This window comes from Neurospora tetrasperma, assembly GCF_000213175.1.
Source record: "Neurospora tetrasperma FGSC 2508 unplaced genomic scaffold NEUTE1scaffold_2, whole genome shotgun sequence".
NCBI classification, from domain to species: Eukaryota; Fungi; Ascomycota; class Sordariomycetes; order Sordariales; family Sordariaceae; genus Neurospora; species Neurospora tetrasperma.
In genome coordinates this window covers 5,287,356-5,311,484 of record NW_009799100.1, presented here as the reverse complement: position 1 = coordinate 5,311,484, position 24,129 = coordinate 5,287,356, and the positions used below count along the sequence as shown (strand labels likewise).

The 24,129-nt window shown below is 38.4% G+C and overlaps 3 protein-coding genes across 3 annotated transcripts; 2 read left to right on the top strand and 1 right to left on the bottom strand.

Moving 5' to 3' along the window:
- Nucleotides 1-7,692: 7,692 nt before the first annotated feature.
- On the bottom strand, nucleotides 7,693-7,842 carry NEUTE1DRAFT_38528 (uncharacterized protein; the record flags this gene model as incomplete). Its single annotated transcript, XM_009850453.1, has 1 exon — nucleotides 7,693-7,842. A coding segment is annotated over one exon (150 nt), but the record flags the coding sequence as incomplete, so codon positions are not given.
- A 7,131-nt stretch (nucleotides 7,843-14,973) lies between these two features.
- NEUTE1DRAFT_80428 (uncharacterized protein) lies at nucleotides 14,974-18,263 on the top strand (the record flags this gene model as incomplete). Its single annotated transcript, XM_009851807.1, has 7 exons — nucleotides 14,974-15,456; nucleotides 15,524-15,793; nucleotides 15,856-16,317; nucleotides 16,381-16,936; nucleotides 16,999-17,120; nucleotides 17,175-17,372; nucleotides 17,436-18,263. The coding sequence occupies 7 exons, from the start codon at nucleotides 14,974-14,976 to the stop codon at nucleotides 18,261-18,263; spliced, it is 2,919 nt and encodes a 972-aa protein (XP_009850109.1).
- Nucleotides 18,264-20,315: 2,052 nt separating this feature from the next.
- NEUTE1DRAFT_129153 (uncharacterized protein) lies at nucleotides 20,316-24,043 on the top strand (the record flags this gene model as incomplete). Its single annotated transcript, XM_009851806.1, has 5 exons — nucleotides 20,316-20,334; nucleotides 20,442-20,486; nucleotides 20,559-23,665; nucleotides 23,725-23,969; nucleotides 24,037-24,043. The coding sequence occupies 5 exons, from the start codon at nucleotides 20,316-20,318 to the stop codon at nucleotides 24,041-24,043; spliced, it is 3,423 nt and encodes a 1,140-aa protein (XP_009850108.1).
- Between the last annotated feature and the right edge of the window lie 86 nt (nucleotides 24,044-24,129).

The following is a 24,129-nucleotide window of genomic DNA, read 5'->3' as shown; positions in this document are numbered from 1 at the left end:
TTTGGAAGTATAAAGAAGAAATAGTTAATAGAGTAAATAGATCCCTATTGTATTTTCGAAAAAATTAGTCCGTTAGCCTATAAGTTTAATTTACTTAATATTTAACGTACTTATCCTATTATATTTGTAGTTTATTTTTATAAGCTAATATAATTCTTGGATCTATTTAATTGCGAAGTACTGCCACCGCTACCGGTTAAGGTAGATAGGCAAGAGGAATAGAAAGTTGAAAATCTTATTATTAGAAATTAAAGTTTATTAAATAAATAGTATTTAATTAAATACATTAGATATTAAAATAAAGATAACATATAGGAGTTGTATAGTAAATATATAAGGAATTCGAAGGATATAGTAGAAGAATTCAATATAGAATATTTATTAGAATTATTATTTTAAAATAATTATAGAAAGGTAATTTAGCATATTAGAAATATATTTTATTGGATACGGCGTTAGAATTGATAGAGGAGGTAATAACCTTTTTATTGAAAAAAGGGAGGTTACTGGAAACTATAAGGGTTTGAGAATATTTCGTTTTATTTTGAATTTTCTATTATTTTTTCGTTATATATTTTTATAAGTAGTTATATTCTTTGTACTTTCTATTAAGATTTTTAAAATTTCGTTTAGAAGTATATTTAAGCGGAGGTAAGCCTATTATTAGTAGTATATAGGATAATATACTATATATTATTTATAATCTCGATTAAGACTTTTTCTATTTTAATTAGGTAGGTACGTACGGTTATATAAAAGTAGCGGTATTTACAATTATATATAGTAAACGGCCTGGTAGGTAGGTATTAGTAAAGGAAGAGTCTTAGTACGTATATATATAATTTTTAAAAGAATTAAAAATATTTAACTACTCTTAGACTTTCTTTCTTACTTTAGTAATTTTATTATATTCTACCCTATTTCTATACTATTTAACTCTATAATAGCTTCCTTTATATAATAATTTTATTAAATGAATTATTGTTTATTACCTTTTTTGTCCTACTTTTACTAAATTGCACTTTTAATATAATAATATAGCCGATATTAATATAGAGTCCCCGCTGTTTATTAATAATGTGATTATAATTTCTAATAATTAGATTAATAGTTCTAATTGTAATAGTAGTTTGTATAGTCTTATTATAGACCAATAGTTCGCTCTATAGTTTCTAGAGTACAATCCTTAGTTTAGTATATTAGTTAATATAGTAAAATATTTTAATTATTATATAATTAATAGGCTTACTAGTAAAATTTATTAGTTTGGGAGACGATAGTATATATATTATACTTCCTAACTTTGTAGCTAATTTTGTTAAATAGATAGATATAGTCTAATATGAATAGTTTTTTAATTACGTTTATTATAGATATACTATTAATTCGAATAATAATTTCGTTTAAGATTATAGTGTTTATAACCCGTTTGATTATCTTCCCACTAAGTCCTTTTAGTTTATTTAAAACGTTTTTGTTTATAATCCTAAGAAGGCAAATAATAGAAGATGTCTAGTACCGATTATAATTACTAATTATTTTTTTATATAGTACGAAAATAAATTGTATTCTATATTTTATAGTATTATTAAACGTATGGGCGAATTAACTAATATAAATTCGGTAATTTTATATATTATTAATAATAATTTTACTTATTTTATATTTATACCTTTATCGACTATATTCCCGAAGGATTTAATTCCTAGTAGTGGCAATAGAATTTGGTAGGAGTAGGACTTTAATATTATTATTGGATTTTATAATATTAAGATTTAGAAGTTGTATATTAGAGGAATATTTGATTTAATTCCTATTATTATTATTAAGTATAGTAATATAACTTTTAGAAAAAGATATATAGAGGAGTTAATTATTATTAATTAACGCTTTTACGACCGCCTATAGACTTTTTGCTACAATATATATCCTAATAGTTATATTATTAGAAATAGCGATATCGACTTTACTAATATTTAGGAAATCCGAAAGATCGTTTAGTTGATTAATAAGGTTCGTAAAGCTTTATAGCTACCGATTAGGGCTGCCCCTATTTTAATTCGTACTAAAATTCCGGTTGCTAAGATAATTTCGAAAAAGGTACGTAAAATTCCGATCCGGGTTATATAATTATACTCAATTATTATTAGCGAGAATAGTAATAAAGGAAAAGTATATTTAATTTTTGCTAGTACCTTCGCTAATTACAATTAAAATTATACTAATTTTAGTATTAAAAATAATAAAGAGTTATATAATAAGATTAAAAAAATTATTAAAGTATATATAGAAAATAAAGAAGAATATAAATATTAATTTATAGGCTTTTACTTTTTTTTGTAGAGTAAATTTGTTTGTAATATTAAAGTTACTTTTAATTTGGCCTTTAATAAAAAAAGTTAAGGAAATGTTAATTTTACTAATTATATCCCTTTGAAAGCAATTTTACTAGTTATTTAGTATTCTAATTACAATACTAGTTTCTCTAAGTAAATTGGCGGTCTAATAGGAAGATTGGGCTACCTCTATCGTATTTAAGTAGCGCCGGCTAAATTGGTTTTAAATAAGTTTCCGGTAGTTGAAAAGATAGTTAATTATATCGTTAAAATTAGTAGGGAATTTATTATACTTATTAATTTTATATTTTGTAAAGAGATTGAGGATATATTAAAGTGTACTTTTAATATATAGTTCATAGTACTAAAAGTATTAAATAAATATTAGAGTTAGGTTGTATAAAAGATATAAATAGAATTAACGATTTTTTGTACTAAGTTTAGAGAAATGTAGAAGCTTTATATTAAATATTTCCCCCCGACTTCATTTATTAGTAGGAACTATATATTTAAAACTATTTTTAGTATTATTATTCTTTATAGTATTTATTCTAATAATCTTTCACTATTATATATATTCGGTTTAACTAATTTATTTAATAAATTCTATTCTATAACGGCCTATTCGGGTTTTCGCTTTAATTCTTACTTATTACCTACTCTCCTCGCTATAGTTACCTTCCTAATATTTAGGAGTAGGAAGATTCTCTATTAGGACGTAAACATTTTTATTAAGATATATATTACATAGATAAGAATAAGGAGATAGATAATGAGGAGTTTAATAAGCGTTCAGCTTATTATAATTATAGTTATTAAAGGATTATTATTAAGTTATTAAATTGGGTACTCTATTTAGAGGGTTGTACGCTTTGCGTATTTAGTAGTTAATTTAGATATAGATTATTAAATAAAGGCTCTAATAGATAATAGGATCTTTTATATATATAGTTAGATTTAAAGATATTACGTAGATAGTAAACACTCTTCTTCTTTTATTAAGGAGGAGATATTATAGGGTATTCTTAGTAGGTATTTAGAGGCTCTGTCTTATTATAGTAATTGCTTATTAGAGTGTATAGTTTATTATATAAGAGTATTCGTCCCGTTAACCTCTATTAGAGTTAACAGATTATTAATTAATATTATACTAACTTAATATTTATTTTACTTATATTTAGTAAAGTCGTATACGAGGTCCTAGGTTGAGGCTTGCGATAGCTCTTGTCTTTAGCTTCCTTTAATAAGACTGTTATTAATTGTTACATATTATTATTCTATTTAGCAATTAGTTACTTACTTTATTATTCTCTATTGTTATTACTTGTAAAGTACATCTTCGCGTAATATATAATTAATATTTAAACTTTAACTATAGCGCTTTGCCCTTTCAAGCTATACGTAGTAGTATAGCTTCCTATATTTCCTACTAATTTTGTATTATACTAGTTGGGATTTTAAAGTAATAGCCAACTTCATATACGTATATATTTTAATATCCCTCTTCAATAATATAGTCTTTATTATAATTATAAGCGCTAATACAATAGTAAGTACAACGGCAGCGGCGCGGATCATCTTTAATAATAATAAGCACTTTAGTTTATATAAAGTATATTAATATTTGCTTAAATTGTTAGTATTAGATAACTCTACTAATAATACTATAATATAACCTTACTTAAATTTTAATTTCGTTAGTATAGTACCACTTAATCTTAATCTTAGGCCCTCTATTATACTTCCTCTTTATAACCTTTATACTATACGATTTTTATAACGAACGGCAATCTAATCTACCTAAGTAAGATAGCTAAAGGTAAAAAGACTATCAGTACTATTCAATAAAGCCAAAAGGTTTATAATAAATATACGTACGTAATACTAGTTTTAGTAATAATAATCTATTATACGGTTAACTACTATCGAACTATCTAATAATCTAAATTCTCTAATTGTCCCTTTATACCTTCTCGTCCTACTATAAATTATATATCTCTAACCGTCTATATAGTTGTAAATTCCGTAATTTATATAATACTTACTCTAGTATTATAACTCACCGTAAGCCCTAACTTACCTATAAGTACTAATTTACTATAAATATTAATATACTAATAAACTACCTATATTAATAAATTATCTACTACGCCCTTCCGGGCCTTTCCCTAATTTATAATTATACTAACTATTTAGGGGCGGGGCTATTGTATCCTAAGGGTTTAAGTAGCCCTAATATTGCTTAAATTTATAATATAATACTTCTTTTCCTTAATTGACGTTTTTAATAACTTTATTAGCTATTTATATCCCTTTTCTACCCTTTATTTCTATATTATTCCCTTTATTACCTAAATATAATAAATCTTCCCTTTCCTTTATATCTATTACTATATCTAATCGTATTACTAAATATTCAACTATATTGTCCGTCCGACGGTAGTTTTTTTATTTATTATTAAATTTTTTAATTCTATAATTATACTTTACTAATACTATTCCGACTATAAATTTATTTACAAAAAGCTTTTAGAACGGGAAAAGTATAACGAATACGTCCGTAGTACTTATCTTTATAAGGAGGTAAATTATAATATAGAATGTAAATATCCGAATTCCCGACTACTAATCGTCTTTATTAATACTTCTTTAATAGTATAAATAATTATAAAAAATAAAAAACTAAAGTAAGAATAAGCAGTACTTATAAAAATAATATAAAAATATACGCTTCGCCTAACCGCAATTCAATATTAATAAAAGGAATTAACTATAAAAGTTCGTAAAATAATTCAAATTATAAAAATTAAATTAAATACTTAAAATAAGGAAAAAAGGGCCGCCGAAAGGGAACCTAAACCTTTACCTACAATATTATTATTAAATATTTTTACTTCTATTATTTCTATACCTATAAATTAATCGTCCTTAAATACTTCGTCCTTCCCTACTTCCTAATTAAATAGTTTTCTATCCCTAGCCGATCTAAGTTCTTCTAATAGAATTCCTCTAATTTCTTAGGGCAATTTAAATTTTTAACGGGTTTCTAAGTATTATTTTCTAAGCCAAACCCTTCCTACTTAATAAAATATTCTAATTCTCCGTCTATTATTTATAAATCCAAAATTTATTCTATATCCTATTCTTCTTCTTCGTCCTTAATATTAATTCTTATATTAATTCGTATATTTTTAAATACTAATTCTAATAATATAATATAGAAGGAGTATAATTTTAATTTTATAGTATTAGGAATATTCAATTAATATATTATATCCGAGATTTTCTTCTTAATTTTAAATAGCTCTACTTATCGGTTATTAAATTTCTTATTTAGCCTCTTTATCCTAAGATTCCTAATAAATAAAAGGACTTTATCCCCCTCCTTAAAGCGAAGTCCCTCAAACCTTTTTTTATTAAAATACCGGTTTATCTTTTATTTAACGAATTCCAATTCTTCCTTAAACTTTTTATATAGTATATATAGTTTCTCAGCCTTAATTAAAGCCTTAAGGATGTTCGTATTTAATCTTTCTAAAAATTCTAATTTATACCTATAATTTATAAAGAAAGGGAAAACTTTTATAATCTCCGTAGGAGAAGTATTATATACTAATTATACTACTAATAATAATTCTACCTAATTACTTTACTCGAAATTAATATAATTCCTCAAATATTATTCTACAATTTAATTAATTCTTTCTATTTAGCTATTCATTTATAAATAATATACTATTAATATTTTACTTTTAATACCGAACTTAATTATTAATATTTACTAAAACTTAAACGCAAATTTAATATCCCTATCTATAATCTATTCCTTCGGCCAACTATATACCGAAATAATATTCTAATAAATTATATTTATAAATTATTCTACTAACTATATTTCCTTATAAAGTAAAAAATAATTCTATTTAATTAATTTATTTACTACTATTAAAATACTATTGTAAATAACTCCTATTGTAGTATTTGTAAATAATAGTAATTTAGTAATAAAATTTATAATTACCGAATTTTATAGCCTTTTTACAACTTCTAAAAGTTTAAAAAATTTATATAATTTATATTTTATAACCCTAATTTTACTATAATACTTATAAATTTATAATATTCGAACTACTTCGATTTTTATTCCTAGAAAATCGTAATACTACCGTATCCGTACTATAATTTTAATAATACCCATATATCCTCCTATTTTAAACGTATATATTCCTATAATAAATATTTCGTACTATTTAAACTAAATATAAGCCTTATTATAGTACTATAACTTATCGCTCTAAAGGACAACTTCTTCTTCTATACTATCTTCTTATTTCTATTACTCTTTTGAAATTGCAATAATAGTTTAATAACTAAGGTTATATAATTTAATCCTATAAATAGTATAGTACTCTACTTATTCCTATAAGGAGTATACGAATATTCTATTTAATTATTCTTAAAATAATAATATAAAGGCTTCTACTATATCTTTTATATAATCCGCCCAATAGTTTAAAGTATCGGTTTAAACGTTCTCGGAACCCTTCTTATAATTAATTTTAAAATTAAATTCTAATAAAAATTCAGCCTATTATATTTAGCGGCCATTAAATACCTTCGTAGTCTTAAAATACTAAAGATTATTATAATTAATATAAATTTATACTTTATGTATAATTCTACTAAAATATAACTTCTATTCTTAAAATACTTTAATAATAATTAAAAAATCCTTATTATAAATAAAATAATTACAATAGGGTCCTTCTAACTTCTTTAAAAAGAAAACTATAAAATATAATTTTCTTTAATCGCCGTACTACCCTAATTATCCTCTAATAATATAATTTAATATATTAATTTAGACTTTAAAAAACTTATTCAGGTTAAAAAATTTCAATATAGGGTCTATAGTAATTATATTATAAATAGCCCTAAAAATTTCCTTTTCCGTTTTTCCTTATATAAAAATAACCTCCTTCCTGATAAATTCGTATAATAGCCTAATAATCTTCCTATAATTCTATATAAATATCCAATAGAAATTAATAAATTTTAAAAATCTATAGACTTCGGTCGTATTCCTAAGCATAGGCCAATTCCGTATAACTTCTACCTTATTTAATTCTATCCTAACTTTATTCTTTAAAATTAAATACCTAAAAAATATAATCTCTTTTATATAGAATTCGCTTTTCTCTATATTAACAAAAAATTTATACTTATATAGTATATTTAATACTTTCCTTATATATTCCTTATATTCTACAAAAATTTTAAAATAAAAAAAAATATTATTTAGGTAATAAATAGCGAACTTATTAAAATAGGGTCGAATTATATAATTAATAACAGATTAAAATATTGTAGGTATATTAATTAACCCAAAGGGTATAACAAAGTATTTATAATATTTATAAAATATATAAAATACTATTTTCCATTCGTCTCCTTCCTTAATTCGGATATAAATATAAGTAATAAATAAATTAAAGTATATACAATATTATACTCCTCCTAATTAACTTCGGATATATAAAATTAAGAGTAGGGGATAATTATTTCTTATAATCTCCTAATTTAACTATTTATAATTAATATAAAAATATAATTTTCTATTCTTCTTTAGTATAAAGAAGATAGGGTACCCCGCTAGTAATATAAATTCCCGAATATATCCTTATTTCAAATTTTTATCCAAATACTTCCTTAATTCTATATTCTACTTCTTATTAATATAATATACTTTAAAGAATTTAAATTTAACTCCTTCCTTAAATTTAATTTTATAATTCTATAATCCTTATAATAATAATCCTTTAAAATACTTACTAACGAAAGCCGGATATCCTTAATATTCTATTAAAATTACCGTTTTTAACTTCTCTATTTATTAATTTTAATAATAATCGAATTTATATTGAACGTTAATTACTAATACCTTTACTAATATTACTAACCCTTCTTCTATAATTTTACTACTTTTATTAATAATATAAATTATAACTTCTTATACTATTTATAATAGGGCCGAAAGAATAACGCCTTCGTAGCTCACTTCCTCCCGTATTCCAATTTTCCTATTAATAATTAAGTATATCCTAGAATATAGGCGGCCACCTTCCTTCCAATTAATATTCAAATTGTATATAATATACTATAAATACTTTAAAATTATATCCTTAAATAGCCCTATTTTAATAATATTAAAATTAACTTCAATTATTTTACCTTCTACTATAATAAAAAGTAGTAATATTTCCTATCTTACAATCTATATTTCGAAGGGTCTTTTTACTACAAAAGGAACCTTCTTCTTCTTTTAAAGAATCCTTAATTAAATAATGAACTTAAATAAAATAAAATTCAATTAAACTCTAGAATTTATTAATACGAAAATTTAATAATTCTTCTAATAAATTATAATTTTAAATCACTAATCTTCTTTCCCTTCTTTTATAATAGTAATCTCTATAAGTATTATAAAGTCTTAAATTTTATCTTTCCGACGGCTATATCGCCGGATAATCCGTTTTATTTAAGAATTTAATTTCTACCGGGCCTCCTTAAAGGCCCTAAACTATTTCCTAATTCCTAATAATAATTATTAAAAGTATCCTCTTCTTTAAATTCGGGCTCGTTTAACGAACAATATTCTTATAACTATACTAAACAAGCGGCTTCCTTATCCTTAGTACTTCCATTCATATTAACTTATTGGACGTAATATATAATTTCTATTTTATAAACCTAGGCTTTCTATCTTATATAAATAGGGCAATCGAATATCGGGTACTATTATTATTAGGGATTTACTTCTCCCTATTTTAAATAAATATAAGTATTGCGGGGGCGGATAATAAATTTCCTAAATACTAATTAATTATTTATTTATATAAAAAGGTATAAACTAAATACGAATTATTCGTCTATAATAAAGGCAATTTATATATCCGCTCGATTAAAGGTATATATAATTAATTTAAATTACCCTTACCGGTCGAATCTATAAATAGGCCAAAAATAATTATCCTGTTTCTTCCTATAATATTCATAGTAATTATTAGTAATATATTAAAACTACGGTATATAATAGTAAGTAAAATAAAGGGGGTATATTTAAGCCGTATCTCCTTCGACTAATTAATACGCCTCCAATATATTTAAAAATCCTTCCTAAATAGTTTAGGGTTCCCTTTTAATAATAATTATACGCTTCTTCTAAAAAGCGTCCTATAATTCGTCCTTCCTACTCTTATTTAAATAATATTATAATAATTCTATTTAATACCCTTCGGCGGAATTATGAGAATATTTATATTAATATAAATTAACGAATTCGGAAGAATAATATTCCTTAATTATAAAGGCTAATAAAAGTAATAGGAGAAGAGTAATACTTATTATATATATAGTTATAAAGAGAATTCAGTCGGTATTAGGAAAATTACAAATTTCTTCCTATATCGGGGCTCGGTATATCTATATTTAGAGTATATTATCATCCTATACCTCCTCCTTAGAATCTTCCTTATTAAGCCCTTCTTATTTATATTTATTATCGGCCTCCTATTATACTTCCAAATCGAAATTTATAATTCTATTTATAACGTCCTCCAAATCGTTTTAACTGTATTCAGCGCTAATAATCTCAATTACTTTAACTTCTTCTACTATAATAGTTTCTACTTTCTTCTAATTTAATTACTTAAGCGCGCAATAATCCCTCTTTATATACCTAATCTTACTGTAATTAAAATATTTAACCTTCGAAAAGTCCTTCTTACTTCGGTTAATTTAAATTATATCAATTTCTATAAATCTAATATAAATAGTTCCGGAAAAGTAAATTCCCTAAATCCTTTTCTTTTTTATATTAGTATAATTAAATTTAAAAAGAATAAAGGTAATTAATTTCCCTTTCCTCTCCTATTCCTACTAGAATAATCGATCGTCGATACAAATAGCTATATTAATATAAATATTAGTAGTTTCAAGACGGTCTTCCTTATAGAATTCGTCTTTAATTCTTTCCTTAAGGCTATTATAGAATAATTATATTAGCTTATCGTTATTAATATTATTAGAAAAGGCGTCCTACTTAAAAAGTATAATATAAATTAAGGTAAATTTAATTTATTGAAAATAAATTAAATACTCTTAAACCTAACGAGTCTTATCCTTTTCTCTAAAAATTCGAATAAAAGCTTTAGTAAATTCATTGTAATTGCTTAAAATCTTCTTAATAAAGTCCGAAGCGTCTTTTCTATTCTTATAAAAATCTTTAAAAATAAATTTGTATTAAATAAAGGCCCTATCTACAAATTTAGTTCCCGTATAAATTACCTTATTAAACTTAAAGCTAAACTAATCTCTATAAAAATAGAAATAAATTTACATTTAGATCAAGAATCCTATAAAGGCGGACTACTATCTATCGAATTTCTTAAATACAACTAATTTAAATTTAGGATAATTAACGGGCGGGGCGTCCTCTCCTACCTTCGCTTTAAAAGGGCCGGATCTAACCTCGAATTAAGCTTCGAATTAGTAGATATAATCCTATATAGCTTTAAACTATTAATATATAGTAGTAAGGCTCGCAAATTCACCCTAATAGGTAAAATTATTATTATTTCTAATAGTAAATATAATAAAATAAAGTAATACTTTTAATTACTATTTAAAATAAATTAAAGGGAATAATCAATATATAACGAATAGTAATCTAATTTATTTAAATAAAATAGCTAAAAGTAAAAAGACTATTAATACTATTTAATAAAGCTAAAAAATTTACAATAAATATATATACGTAATATTAATTTTAATAATAATAATCTATTATATAGTTAACTACTATTGAACTATCTAATAATGTAAGTTCTCTAATCGTCCCTTTATACTTTCTCGTCCTACTACGGATTATATATCTCTAGCCGTCTATATAATCGTAAATTCCGTAATTTACATAATATTCATTCTAATATTATAATTTACTATAAACCCTAGCTTACTCGTAAATACTAGTTTACCGTAAGTACTAGCTTACTAGTGAGCTACCTGCATTAGTAAGCCACCTACTGCACCCTTCCGGGCCTTTTCCTAACTTATAGTTATATTAGCTATTTAGGGGCGGGGCTATCGCGTCCCGAGGGTCTAGGTGGCCCTAGTATCGCTTAAGTTCGTAATAATTTTAGTTTGGAACTAGGGCGTTATTTAGTACATTATTAATTTAAGGGCGGTGGTGGGGGAGGAGGAAGAGGAGGAGGATGAGGAGGTAGTGCCCGGGCTGGCTATACTAGGATTACTAGGATTACTAGGATTACTAGTACTGGTACTAGTACTACCTTACGCTCCTAAAGCCTAATCTCTATATTGAGATAGAATATCCTAATATATAGATCTATCTCTATATGGTATATGTTAAATACTAGAAAGTATTATGATATTAACAACGATAAGCTCTATAGGGGGGTAGAAGATTATAGGGCTCAAAAAGGGAGCTGGAGGGTAGGGATATTGAGAATTACGGTCTTATATAGAAATTTTAGTGGGTATAAATGTTGTAGTATACTTCCTGCTTATACTTAATTTTCTAGTCTCTATTACATTAACCCCCGTCGACAACGCTTCAGCGGACCCGCCCCACAAATATGTGGGTCTCCCCTCCTCGAACTTTTATAAGAGGAGGTCTATTACTATTTTGCGCGAAAACGCCGTCGGCTGCAGAAACTCCTATATAAACTCTAGATTTTATTTTTATATATTCCTTTATAATAAAATAAGAAAAAATAGTAAAATTAAGACTAAACCATTTGAAGGATGGTATTTTCAAGCTCTTTCTAAATATATAATTTTTATAACGCTCGGACCACCCGTTAAAGTAATGCAACCCCAAAGACAAACCTTCGTCGGCTGCAATTGCTTTTAAGGTTTTGGACACTTCTTATTTTTAACTTTATTAATAACCGTATAACTATAAAGAATATATATTGAGGATGGCCTCGATAAGGCGGCTCTTATAGTACTATTTTTATAGCGCTCGGACTACTTGTTGAAGTAATGCAACCTTAAGGGAATAGTATTTCATTTTTCTACTTTTAGATTTCTTTTATTTTTAACCTCAATATTAATGTGTTGAATGAGATATTTATATGGGGAGGATGGCTTTGATAAGGCGGTTCTAACGGTACTACTTTTATAAAGTTCGGACTACCCGTTAAGGTAATGTAGCTTTAAGGGGGTAAAAGCTTCAAAGTTTAAAGCCTTGTATCTTAACGAATATTGGTCGTATAGGAAAACTAAGACTACCATTAGAACTACAATAAAAAAATCTATATAAAGGGTATTTCTTTTTAGTTTTATCAATTTCACTGGATTTTTAATGAATAATAATGCCTAGTTATTCTTTTACAACCAACGGCTAAAAAGTACAAAACACGCTCAGACCTACTACCGTAAAAACAAGGGGTGGGGTCGGGGGGTGGGATGGGTTTTGGAGGTTAAGTGGGTCTGAGAACTGAGACTACTGATTTCCTTGGAAGTTGAAAAGCTATGCCCCGAGTCTTTGCGGTATACCGAGCATTCTGGACATCCCCAACTGTATGTAACCTTGATGAACTTGATGCTTCAGGCCCAAACGATGTCAGGCAGTTTTCAGGCAAGGCATTGGAAGGCTAGACTAAGGTACGGTTGACGATCCCTTCACTCTTTGGGGCAGGTATTTTCGGTGGGTTGAATTCGTTGAACAGTTGAGGGTTGTTGTGTCGTTGTTGACGATAGGAGGTGGTCAGCATTGGATAGGACGGAGGTTAGGTTGTTTTGGACAGGCCTGGTTGATTGGTAGGTAAGGCCAGATGCCGAAGGACGGGAGTTGAACACTTGCACACCACGCACACCCACACATCACACACACACGTATCCACATTCGAGGATACCCTGGAGGGTTAGTGGGAAAGGAAAAGCCAGTGAGAAGTTGAAGAAACTGAAGAAGGGACAGTTTGAAGTTTCAAGTGTGCAGTGTGATGTACAGATGCAAGTACATAGTACAGTAGTGTAGTGTTGGGCTTGACTGGCCTCGATATGGAGGAATGGATGGAGCTGTCCATTCCCGTCCGCTCGAATGTCTTATACCTGGTAGCTTGAGCTAGACGACGATGGGAAAGGTATCTCTTGAAGATACCGTACTGGAGCTTCTTCATACCCCATGTCGGCCTGCCTGCCTGACTGACTGCCCTGGCCATTCTGGATGCTGACAGCGAGTGATACGACGGGACCATGAAATTGGAGATGGGTGGTGTGTGGTGTGTGTGTGTGAGTGTGTGAAAAGCAGCCAGAGCACACTCGCTGCTGCACACTTCCCTTGCAATGGCACTGCACCGCCTACGCAGGTGCTGAGTGGTTGCCCACTTTTGCCCGCTGGTTGAACCAGTCACGATGGAGCAGACCTTGGAAAATGCACAGACCAGTCGTCTGTCTCCATTTAAATGAGCTGTCCAATGGCTCGTGCGGCGCCCTGGGGGATCCACCGCTGGGCGTCTCCCGATGGCTCCACGCTCCATCCACAACCTGGTACTCTACCGTGCAATCTGGTCCGTGCTCCCGTCAGTTCAGTCGCTCAGCTTCCATCTCCCACACTCCCCCCCCCCCCAGACTGAGACTGGGTGAGTGGCCCGGGACTCTCAGTCTTCGGTTGCCCGACTGCCCGTGTCCAGTGTGTGTGGACTCGCTCACTGTGGACTGCCGCCGTGTGCTTGAACTCGCTGCAGTCTGTCCTGGCCTTTGTGCTGCCATTCCCTTGAGCAGCCAGGCCACTCTCGAGCCACTTTGAGCACCCCGACCACCGACTGGAATCCGTATCCTACAGCACTACACACAAGCGGCAGTTTCTCCTCTTGCCTGGTTCCTCCGCGTCCGTCTATCTTACTTCTCCTCCACCTTTCCCCTCCCCCAACCCGAACACCACTCACTCTGCTTCTGCATACATCAACCAAAGGAAAAAGAGCATCCCACTTGCTTCTTTTCCGCTTCTCTTTTCCTTTTTACCAATTGTCAAGTTCTTTGAGATACCCCCTTTTTTTCTCGTTTTAGTTCTGCGATTCCTGGCACGAGCCTTGCCGCCCTCTCCGAAGCGCTCCCTCCCACCCCCCTCCCCAGTCGTGTCCAGCCATCATCATCACAAGCAGCAGCACCAGCAGCACCAAGCAGCGTAGCAGGAGGACCGACAGTAACAACAACGAAACGACATACACAAGCAGCATACATCATACGCCTTTGCCCCCGTTACGCTGCCCCTCGTTCGTTCGCTGTGGTCTCCCTTCCCACCCCCGCCATTATCCCCGAACGCACCAGCAGACACCACCACCACGACATCCGACGAAAGGCAGCAAGCAGTGTGCAAGAGGGCCAGGTACCTTTTTACCTACATAACACAACCAACACAACAGACACGGGCACCGGCAACGACGCCCCTCCTCCTTCGGCCTCTCTCTTTTTACAGTGTAGCCAGCGCGCAGTGGCCTCATTTCCGGGCATACTGCTGACCTGACCTGGCCTCCCTGTCGCCCTTGTCATTCAGCCTGCTTCCCAGCCGTGCGCCTTCAGTCGCTCGACCACGATGAATAAACTAGCAAACATGCGTCACTGGCCCGAGAGGATGAGCCCCAACTTTGGCATGTCGCGGTCGTCAATGGGCATGCCGCAAATAATGCACCAGCCCAAGATCGCTCCCCAGGGTCCTCCACCAATCTCGAATCCCCAGCCTCCCGATGCCATGATTCACTACACGTTCAACGTCCACTTCGCCTCCGATCTCGCTGGCCCCGACACCGAGGACATCCTCCACTCGACCACGGATGCCGTTTTGAGATGGACACATCCCGAGGATGCCCCCGATGACGTTCCCGTGTGGCAGCTCCCCGTGCACACCCAGAATGTCGAGAACCTCCGCCGCCGTTGCGAGGACCTCACCAACAACCCCATGCCCATCGAGGCCCACGTCAACGCGACCACCCCCAAGAATGGCCGCAACCAGATTGTCACCGTGACTCTGTCAGGCACTGCCGATTGTGTTTACAAGACTCGGGAAACCATCTTGAACGAGACACCCTCTCTGATGGTGGGTTATCCACGTGTCCCATCTGTTTCTTTGTGACCCATTATGCTAAGTTAATTTTGTCCAATAGCGCTGCACCCATGTTGATGTTGACGGCCACTTGGTCGCCGATCTCACAGAGGGCCGCCTGAAACCGTCCGTAACTGCCTTCCTGGACGAGGTCTCCAAGTTCTGTGGTGTTGATATCTTTCTTCTGGGCCCCAAGCTCACTCCCCTTGAGGACGGACTGAATGGAGGCTTGTCCATGCGCAGAGACCAGCGTTGGAGGGTCGCTATCTACGGTGACCACATTTCTGCTGAGCACGCCAAGTCCCGTGTGCTTATTAAGATCGACCAACTTGTAGGCACTTCTAAAAAGAATGATTGTCCCGTGATATCGAATGCTTGCTAACAACATAACAGCTTGGGAGAATCGTTGATGCTGTCCAGATCGACCTGAGCGTGCAACCGCTTCTGTGTGGCCGAAACCGGAAGAACATCAAACACATCGAGTCTGCCACCAACACGGCTATCTACTTCCCTCCGTGCTTCTCCCACGCCTATGGCTACTGCCCCCCTGGTGCCTTACGCCGTAACCCCGACGAGGTCTTCATCACTGGCGAGACCCCCGAGGCCATTTCGCAAGCCAAGACGCGGATCCATCAGATCCTGACGACTATCAGACTCTTTGTCAAGGATGTTACCATCGCCATGCCCAAGATTGACAGCATTTTGCTGGGTCGGATGGACAAGGTGCGCAAGATTATGGAGACCAACAGTGTCTTCATCATGCTCCCTCCGCTTGCCTCCAGACAAGGCACGATTCGTTTCCAGGGTCCCGAGAACCTCCATGTCGAGCGTGCCATCCGCGAGCTCATGTCATTGGTAAGCTTTTGCTCCCTTCATGTGTATTTCTGGACTAGCTTCAAAGCTAACCCCTGTTTTTAGGCTGGCCAATTTTACCATGCATCCTGGTGGATCAACCAGCCGGATCCTCGCCTGCTTCCCAGCGCTCAGGAGATTCGAGCCTTGCTCAGCGATGTTTGCGCCAACTCCGATGCCGATATCGCCTTCGACAAGATCGCCTTTACGCTTACCGGCTCTGATGAGGCCGTCAAGGAGGCTCTCCAGGTCCTGTCGGACATCAAGTTCGTGACCACAGTCCAGCACCAGATTCGTGTCAAGATTGAACTCGCCAATGAGCACAAGGAATTTGTGAGCGGCAAGAAGAACGGCAAGATCAACAAGATCATGAGCCACTGCAATGTTCAAATCGTTTTCGACAACTTTGGCGAGTACAACTTCAACATTGACGTCTTGGCACACAACTACACCTCGATGAAGGAGGGTTTGACTTTGGTCGAGCAAGAGATGCCCGCGTCCATTTCTTTCCACGTCCCGGACCAGTACCATAAGCGTATCATTGGTATCGGTGGCCAGCATATCCAGCGCATCATGAAGAAGCACTCCGTGTTTGTCAAGTTCTCAAATGCCATGGATCGGGGTAAGTCTACTTCACCACCGTATAAAATGATAAATGAGGATTGTATGCTAACGTTTAATCAGGAGGAATGGGCCGTGATGATGATGACAGCCGTGTTGACAACGTCATTTGCCGGACTCCGGCCCGCAACGCCCAGAATCTCGAGCTCGTAAAGACCGAGATTCTGGAGATGGTTGATCGTGAGGTATGTGGTTACCCTCTTTGAGGTATACCAATTCAGTAATTGACTCCCAAATAGGACTCTGAGATCACCACGCAAACCGTCAACGTCGATCGTCTATACCACCGTCAACTCTTGGCCCGTCTGCCCGAAATCGAAGTGCTGGAAAAGAAGTACAACTGCAAGATCAGCTTCCCCAGCACCGAACAGGCTAGTGATGAGGTGACTGTTCAGGGACCTCAGTGGCAGGTCCCCATGTGCGCTGACGAGTTCTTGGTAAGTTTAGAGCCGCCGATCATCCTGGAAACAATCGAATCATAACTAACGGTACTGCTATAGGGCATGGTTCCGGACAAGCACGAGGTGGTTTTGGAGCACTCTGAGCCTTTGGTCAAGTTCCTCGAGTCCCCCGAATTCCTCCAGAATATTGTTCCCAAGCTGAAGTCTCAGCATGAGGTCCAAGTCTCTGTGCACGAGAACACCGAGGACCGCGCAGCTGATGCCGCCCCCACGGTCACTTTGCTGTGGGCCTTTACCCGCAACAATGCCGGTGGCCTGCGCGACGCTATGGATTTCCTCCATAGCCAGTTTGCTACGGCTGGAATTGAGCCAGTCGTCATCAAGGGTGCCATTCCCCGTCCCCGATCTGACACGTTTGAAGAGGCGCTTCAGTATTTCGACTCTAAGATTCTTCAGCATGTGGCTGCCCCTGTTGCTACGGATGCGCCTGCGACGCCTACGTTTGGCGAAGACCTTGTCCGTGAGCGCAGCAACATTTTCGACCGCCTCCGCAAGCCCGGAAGCATGTCTCTTTCCTTCTTGGACCGCAGAAAGAACAGCTCTCACTCTGCAACCAATTCGTTCTTCAAGGGTTCCGCCAATGTCTCCAAGACTTCGTTGATTTCGATTGAATCATCCCGGAGCTTCAACGCTGATCGTAACCCGTGGAACGATAGCGGTGTTAACCTCCCGGATGACGACAACAACCCTTGGGGCACTTCGCGTGTATTCGAACCCAACGGCCTTATTCACAAGCTGGCCATTCCCATGGGTGGAGATTCTACTCCACGCCACGGCACCCGCCATTCTGGTGACAGCGGGCGCCCTTCTACGTCTCATTCTACGAATTCAGGATACCCCGGCCCTCTTTCTGGGCCATTTCGTTAAGTTCATTCCGCTATCGAGATTTTAGACTTATGGATCGTTTCGTCACTTGCGAGGAAAACAAAAAAGAAAGAAATACCCCTACGGCTGGATATACCCAACGGCGTACAATACCCCGGTAGTTGCTCTTCTGCATTTGGTCGGCTGCGTTCTTTGTCCTTTTTCCTCTAGTCTCTTGTTGCATTTCTTTTCCGATCCTGGCTCTCAGGGGCAATGAATGATGGGGGGGTTTCACTGGCTTCGTTTGGCCTTTTTTTGCGAAACGAGATGATGGCGCGCTGTTTTTACCGGGGTGGGTAAAATCATGAGACCGTCTCGCCTTTGCGGGAACCCGGGCCTCCGCAAATTGATGGGGAACACGGGATTTGCAAACAGTAATCTCTTTGCCTCTTTATTTCACGTCAGATGAGAGAAGACCAAAATGGCCATCATGTGGGATGATGGTTATGTGACAGGATGACGGCCGCGCACACGGGAAAGATACCTCTACAAAGATACCACTTTGAGTTTTTGCACGCACGAAAGTTTGTTCCGACCTTTTTTTGTTGTTGTTGTTTCTGTTTTAGTATTATTATATCCTTGCGTTTCTTGGTTCGTATCTATCTGTCTTGTGTCCTTTCTGTTTTATGTCTATCGTATATCAAATACCACCTAGCGTTTTGGCTTTTGAAGCGGAAGTCTTATCTCTCGGATTTGTCTGTCCTGACATGACATGATTAAACATTGCTTCCGCTCCTAGTTGTTCTATGATTGTCATGTGGGTTTGACAGAGCGAGAATTCGTGGGCGGGCTGATATGGAAGAGAGTAAGAGAAGGAGTGGGTGCGAAGCTTGAAGTCATTTGGTGGATGAAAGATCACGTCTTGGTAAAGGTCCTGGGTGGTGGGATGAGATGTGAAGAAAGAGTTGGTGACAGACTGAAGGAAAAACAAAACAAAACAAAACAAAAGAGAATCCTTAGATACCCAGCGGAATGAGGTAGTTTGGCGTTGCAATACGAACAGTTTTTACGTCTTGGTCAAGGCTAGGTATATCAGTGGTCTGTTTGTGTGAAGCTGTGGTTTTTGTCCATCCACTCACTGTACTCAGGGGCACAGATGGAAGCGAGCTCAAGGGAAGCCAACGAACTTCTCGATCAGATTACAAAAGGGGTCAACGATAAGATCAACCGTTCGGTAAACAAGACAAACAACAAGCTGCCCTGCCCTGTCTTGCTCTGCCCTGCCAGGCAAAGCCTACTGATGGTAGAGGTGTAGATCTTCCATCCTTCCAATTCCCCGGCCGTGGCTGTCTGCCCTGGCTATGTCATTGAATTGCTGTAGTGTAATGGCGGCTCCAGTCGGGGAATTGGGGATGGCCTGCACTGTGGGGTGCTGCTGTTAAGGCACCCGCTGTGGTCGCGGGGCGCAGGCGCTAAAGCGCGTTAAGGCGCCCAATGAATGGCGAGGGCGTCCTCCTGATGCGGCGGGAATCATCACTGGTGAATTGACTCAGATATCGGCCTGTAGGGTGGTCAAGTTAGCACTGCCCTGGGGGACCTGATGCCCGTGAAGCGAGCCGCAACCTAACGCCTTTTCCCCCCCCCCCCCATGGAACCCCCCACAGACAATGGAACCTGGAACCAAGGAACTCAACGAACTTAAGCGTGCTGAAGAACCCGCTTGGCCCATGGACAGAGAGGCACCTCCCGGGCATCCATTCATTACCTTTGATCGACAACCGAACCGCGTTCTCCCTTCCACCGTCCGTGACGCCGTCCCCGGGGCTTCGAATGATACTACAGACCAGACACCTTGACGGAAGAAAAGCCGCAACTCTGGCCGCCGAAACAAGCACCAATCCCACCACCACCGCCGCCGTCTCTCGGTCATCCGTCGTTGAGCTCGTCCGAGTCCGAGAGCCTTCAGTGGCCTGCTCCGTTGCTCCCCTGCCGTATCACGTCACCGATGTCTACCATTGCTGATGGGGATTGCCGCTACCGATTTCTCAACCCTTAGCATACCCACCAGTGCATGCCACTGCTCTGTGTTCATACCATTGATTCTCATCGCCCAGTATGGATCGCCAAAGACGGCGTGAGTTTGCAGCCCTTCCCTCCCCTCCGCCCCCTCTCCTCCCGCTTTTCCGTTCACTTTGGGCTGTAACTTGGCTCTTTGGCTTTTGTTGGGCTAACGATTCGTAGGTGAGCTGCGGGCGCTGAACTCGAGGGCTTGGAATGGCGAGAAAGGTACGATTTACGAGATTCTGCTGCGCCCGATATCCAGTCGGCCCATTTGCTCACGCTCTTCACTTTCAACAGATCTCTTTCCCGTCAGCAAGTCCCTCGACTCTACCCTAAAGAAAAACACTGCTTTTATCAAGCGTCTCCGAACCACCATCTCCGCCGCCACCCAGAGCACCTTCCTCCAGGAGATCCGCACCGTCAGCCTCTCCAAATACCTTTCCGAAATCATCTCAGCATGCTACGAGGGCCTCTGCAAGCTCAAGTCTCCGGGAGACATCGAGGCCGGCGTCGAGATCGTCAGCGCCCTGCACCAGCGATTCGGACCCGCCGACTTTACCGAACACTTGGGCTGGCTTCTGGGCAAGGGCATGGCCACTCCCGATAAGAGTTTCCTCAAGACCCTTACCCCCGAGGCGAGAGAGAAGGAAGAAAAAGACCGCTTGGTTCGACAGCGCGTTCTCCTCCGCATCGTGACCGAGCTCTGGCTTGTCGATGTTCTGCGGACCCTGGACGATATTGCTCGCCCCGACGACGCTACGAGACCGACCACGGGAGCCAGAGCCGAGCCGAAGCCGCGCTCTTCGTCCGGCAAGGGAGGCGGTGCTGAGCCCTTTCCGCTCGAAGTTCTGAAGGATCTCTTGAATCACGATCGAGACCATGCCAATCTCCCCTTGCTCGTCATTTTCGTCAAGGCTTTCAGTTGGGATATCTTGGGTATCAAGGCTGCGGGCCAAGATGGTCGTAAAACCGTGGAGGAGGATGGCGCTACCAAGGGCGCCGAGGAGACCGAAGGCGACGGATCCGAAGACAAGGAGGAAGGTGCGGGCACGGATCAGGACGGTCCCTTTGCCCCTCCTGAGTTGCAGGAGCGCTTCAAGAATATCCTCAAGCGCTACTTTGAGGACGTCAAGGGCCACCTTGTTCGGGACCAAAAGGCTATCTACAACCAGTCGCGCAAGAATGCGGAGGCGTATGTCAAGTCGGGAGAGGTCTTTGAGGATCGCCAGTCAAACTTTGAGAAGCAGGTCAAGGCTCAAGAACGTCTCGTGGCCAATGCGCAGGTTATTGCTGATATCATTGGCGCGGAGATGCCTGAGTTGAAGGATACTGATGAGGGCAACTCCGCAAATGGCACGATCGGCCTGGTCAAGGCCGGTGAATACCTCCGTGGACAGGGTGAGGGGCCCGGAATATGGGAGGACGAAGAAGAGCGTCGCTTCTATGAAAACTTGGTTGATCTGAAGGGCAAGGTTCCTGGCATTCTGCTTGAAGAAGTTAAGAAGAAGAAAGCAGATGATGAACAGGTGGGCAGGAAGATTGACCCTGTTGAAGCCGCGGAAGCTGCCAAGGCGGCCGAGGCTGCTGCCGCCGATGACCAGTCTATTGCTATTGCGAACAAGACAATTGGCGCTCAGGTTGACGCCCTGCTTGTGCGCCTTCCTGAGCTCATCAGCAAAGACGCCATTGACCAGATGGCTATCGACTTCTGCTTCCTCAATTCAAAGGCGTCTCGCAACCGGCTCATCAAGGCCTTGACCGATGTGCCCAAGGGACGTACCGATCTCCTCCCGAACTGGGCTAGGCTTGTTGCCACACTTGGTCAATACATGCCCGATATCCCCAAGGGCCTTGTTGACTACCTTGACAATGAGTTCCGTAGTCTCCAGCGGCGCAAGGAAAAGGAGTTTCTTGGGCAGGTCAGGCTGAGCAACATTCGCTACCTGGCTGAGCTGACCAAATTTGGCATTGTTCCGGAGCACGTTGTCTTCCACTGTCTCAAGGTCAGTTTGGATGACTTTTCGCGGATGAACATTGAGATCATTTGCAACCTGCTTGAGAACTGCGGCCGGTACCTGCTTCGTAACCCGGAGACTTCTCCGCGTATGGCTTCCTTCTTGGAGACGCTGCAGCGCAAGAAGTCGGTCCAGCATATTGGACAGGCCGAGAGGATGCTCATTGAGAACGCTGTCTACTATGTTGATCCGCCGCAGCGCCCTGCCATTGAGGTGAAGGAGAGAACGCCTATGGAGCTCTTCATCCGCAAGTTGATTTATGGCGATCTCACCAAGAGGAACTACAGCAAGATCTTGAGGCATATCCGCAGGCTGCACTGGGAAGAGAAGGAGGTCGTCGCGATTCTGCACAAGGTCTTCTCCAAGCCCGGAAAAGTCAAGTATGGTAACATCCATCTCTTGGCCATCCTATTGAGCGCCCTCTACAAGTATCATGGCGAGTTCGTTGTCGGAGTCATCGACCAAGTGACCGAGTCTATCTGCCTCGGCCTGGAGTCGAATGACTTCAAGTTCAACCAGCGCCGCATCGCTGAGGTTAAGTACCTTGGAGAGCTCTACAACTACAGAATGCTGGAGCACCCAGTCATCTTCGACACCATGTACAAGATCATGACGTTTGGTCACGGCGGCCCGCCCGTTCCAGGCCGCGTCAACCCCTTCGATTTGCCCGATGACTTCTTCCGCATTCGCCTCATCTCCACCATCCTTGAGACCTGCGGTATGTTCTTCAACAAGGGTGCTGCTGGAAAGAAGCTCGATTTCTTCCTCTCCTTCTTCCAGTACTACATCTATACGAAGAATCCGCTGCCCATGGACGTCGAGTTCCTCGTCCAGGACATCTTCGCCCTCACGCGGCCGCAGTGGAAGCTTGCATCCAACCTGGAGGAGGCGTCCAAGGTGTTCCAGCTGGCCATGGTCCAGGATCAAAAGACATCTGGAGTCGAGAGGGTCGTCGAGCCGGAGGACAACGATAGTGACGTGTCCGACGACGAAGACGGCATGGTCCCAGATGAGGATGAGGACGACGAGTCGGACGACGATGGTGGTGGCGAGGCTGAGGACAATGAGCAGCAGGATAACACTTCGAGGTACAACAGTGAATCTGAAGAGGAGGAAATTGTCGTTACCAGACAGCAAGAGGAGGTTGATCCGGAGGAGGAGGCCGAGTTTGAGCGCGAGTTTGCCAAGATGATGGCCGAGAGCCTGGATTCCCGCAAATTCGAGCGCAAGCAGCAGTTTGACCTGCCGCTTCCCATCAAGCTCAAGCCTCGTGAGTCTACGGCTGTTGGCGAGTCCTCTACTGCCAACGAGGCCGGACCCTCGGAGGCTCCTCCCTCCGGGGAGAAGATGGCTTTTTCGCTTCTCACGAAGAAGGGTAATCGCCAGCAGGTACGTGACCACCCATCAGTCCCACACAGAAGAGTCCAGTACACTGACAACACATACAGACTCGCACCGTTGAACTGCCTTCGGACTCGCACTTTGCTATTGCTATGAAGAAGAAGCAACAGGCAGAGAAGGAAGAGCAGCAGCGCATCAAGAACCTTGTCCTGAACTATGATCTCCGGGAGAACGATGATTATGAGGGTAACGAGAAACTCAACGCCCATCACCATAACCGCTCCGATCTTAGGTTGAACAAGGAGCGGGGTGGACAAAGAGTGAGAAAGTTGCAGCTTAGTGATGTTGATTGGTAAGTCATTTGTCGTTCGTGGTCACGACTCAAGCAACATGAAATGCTAATGCGAAATACATAACAGGACTTGATCATGATCTTTGAGCGAGAATACGTATTATTCTTCAAAACTACACCACCGTGGAGACAAAAGAGCGCATCGCGTTCACCACAGTTC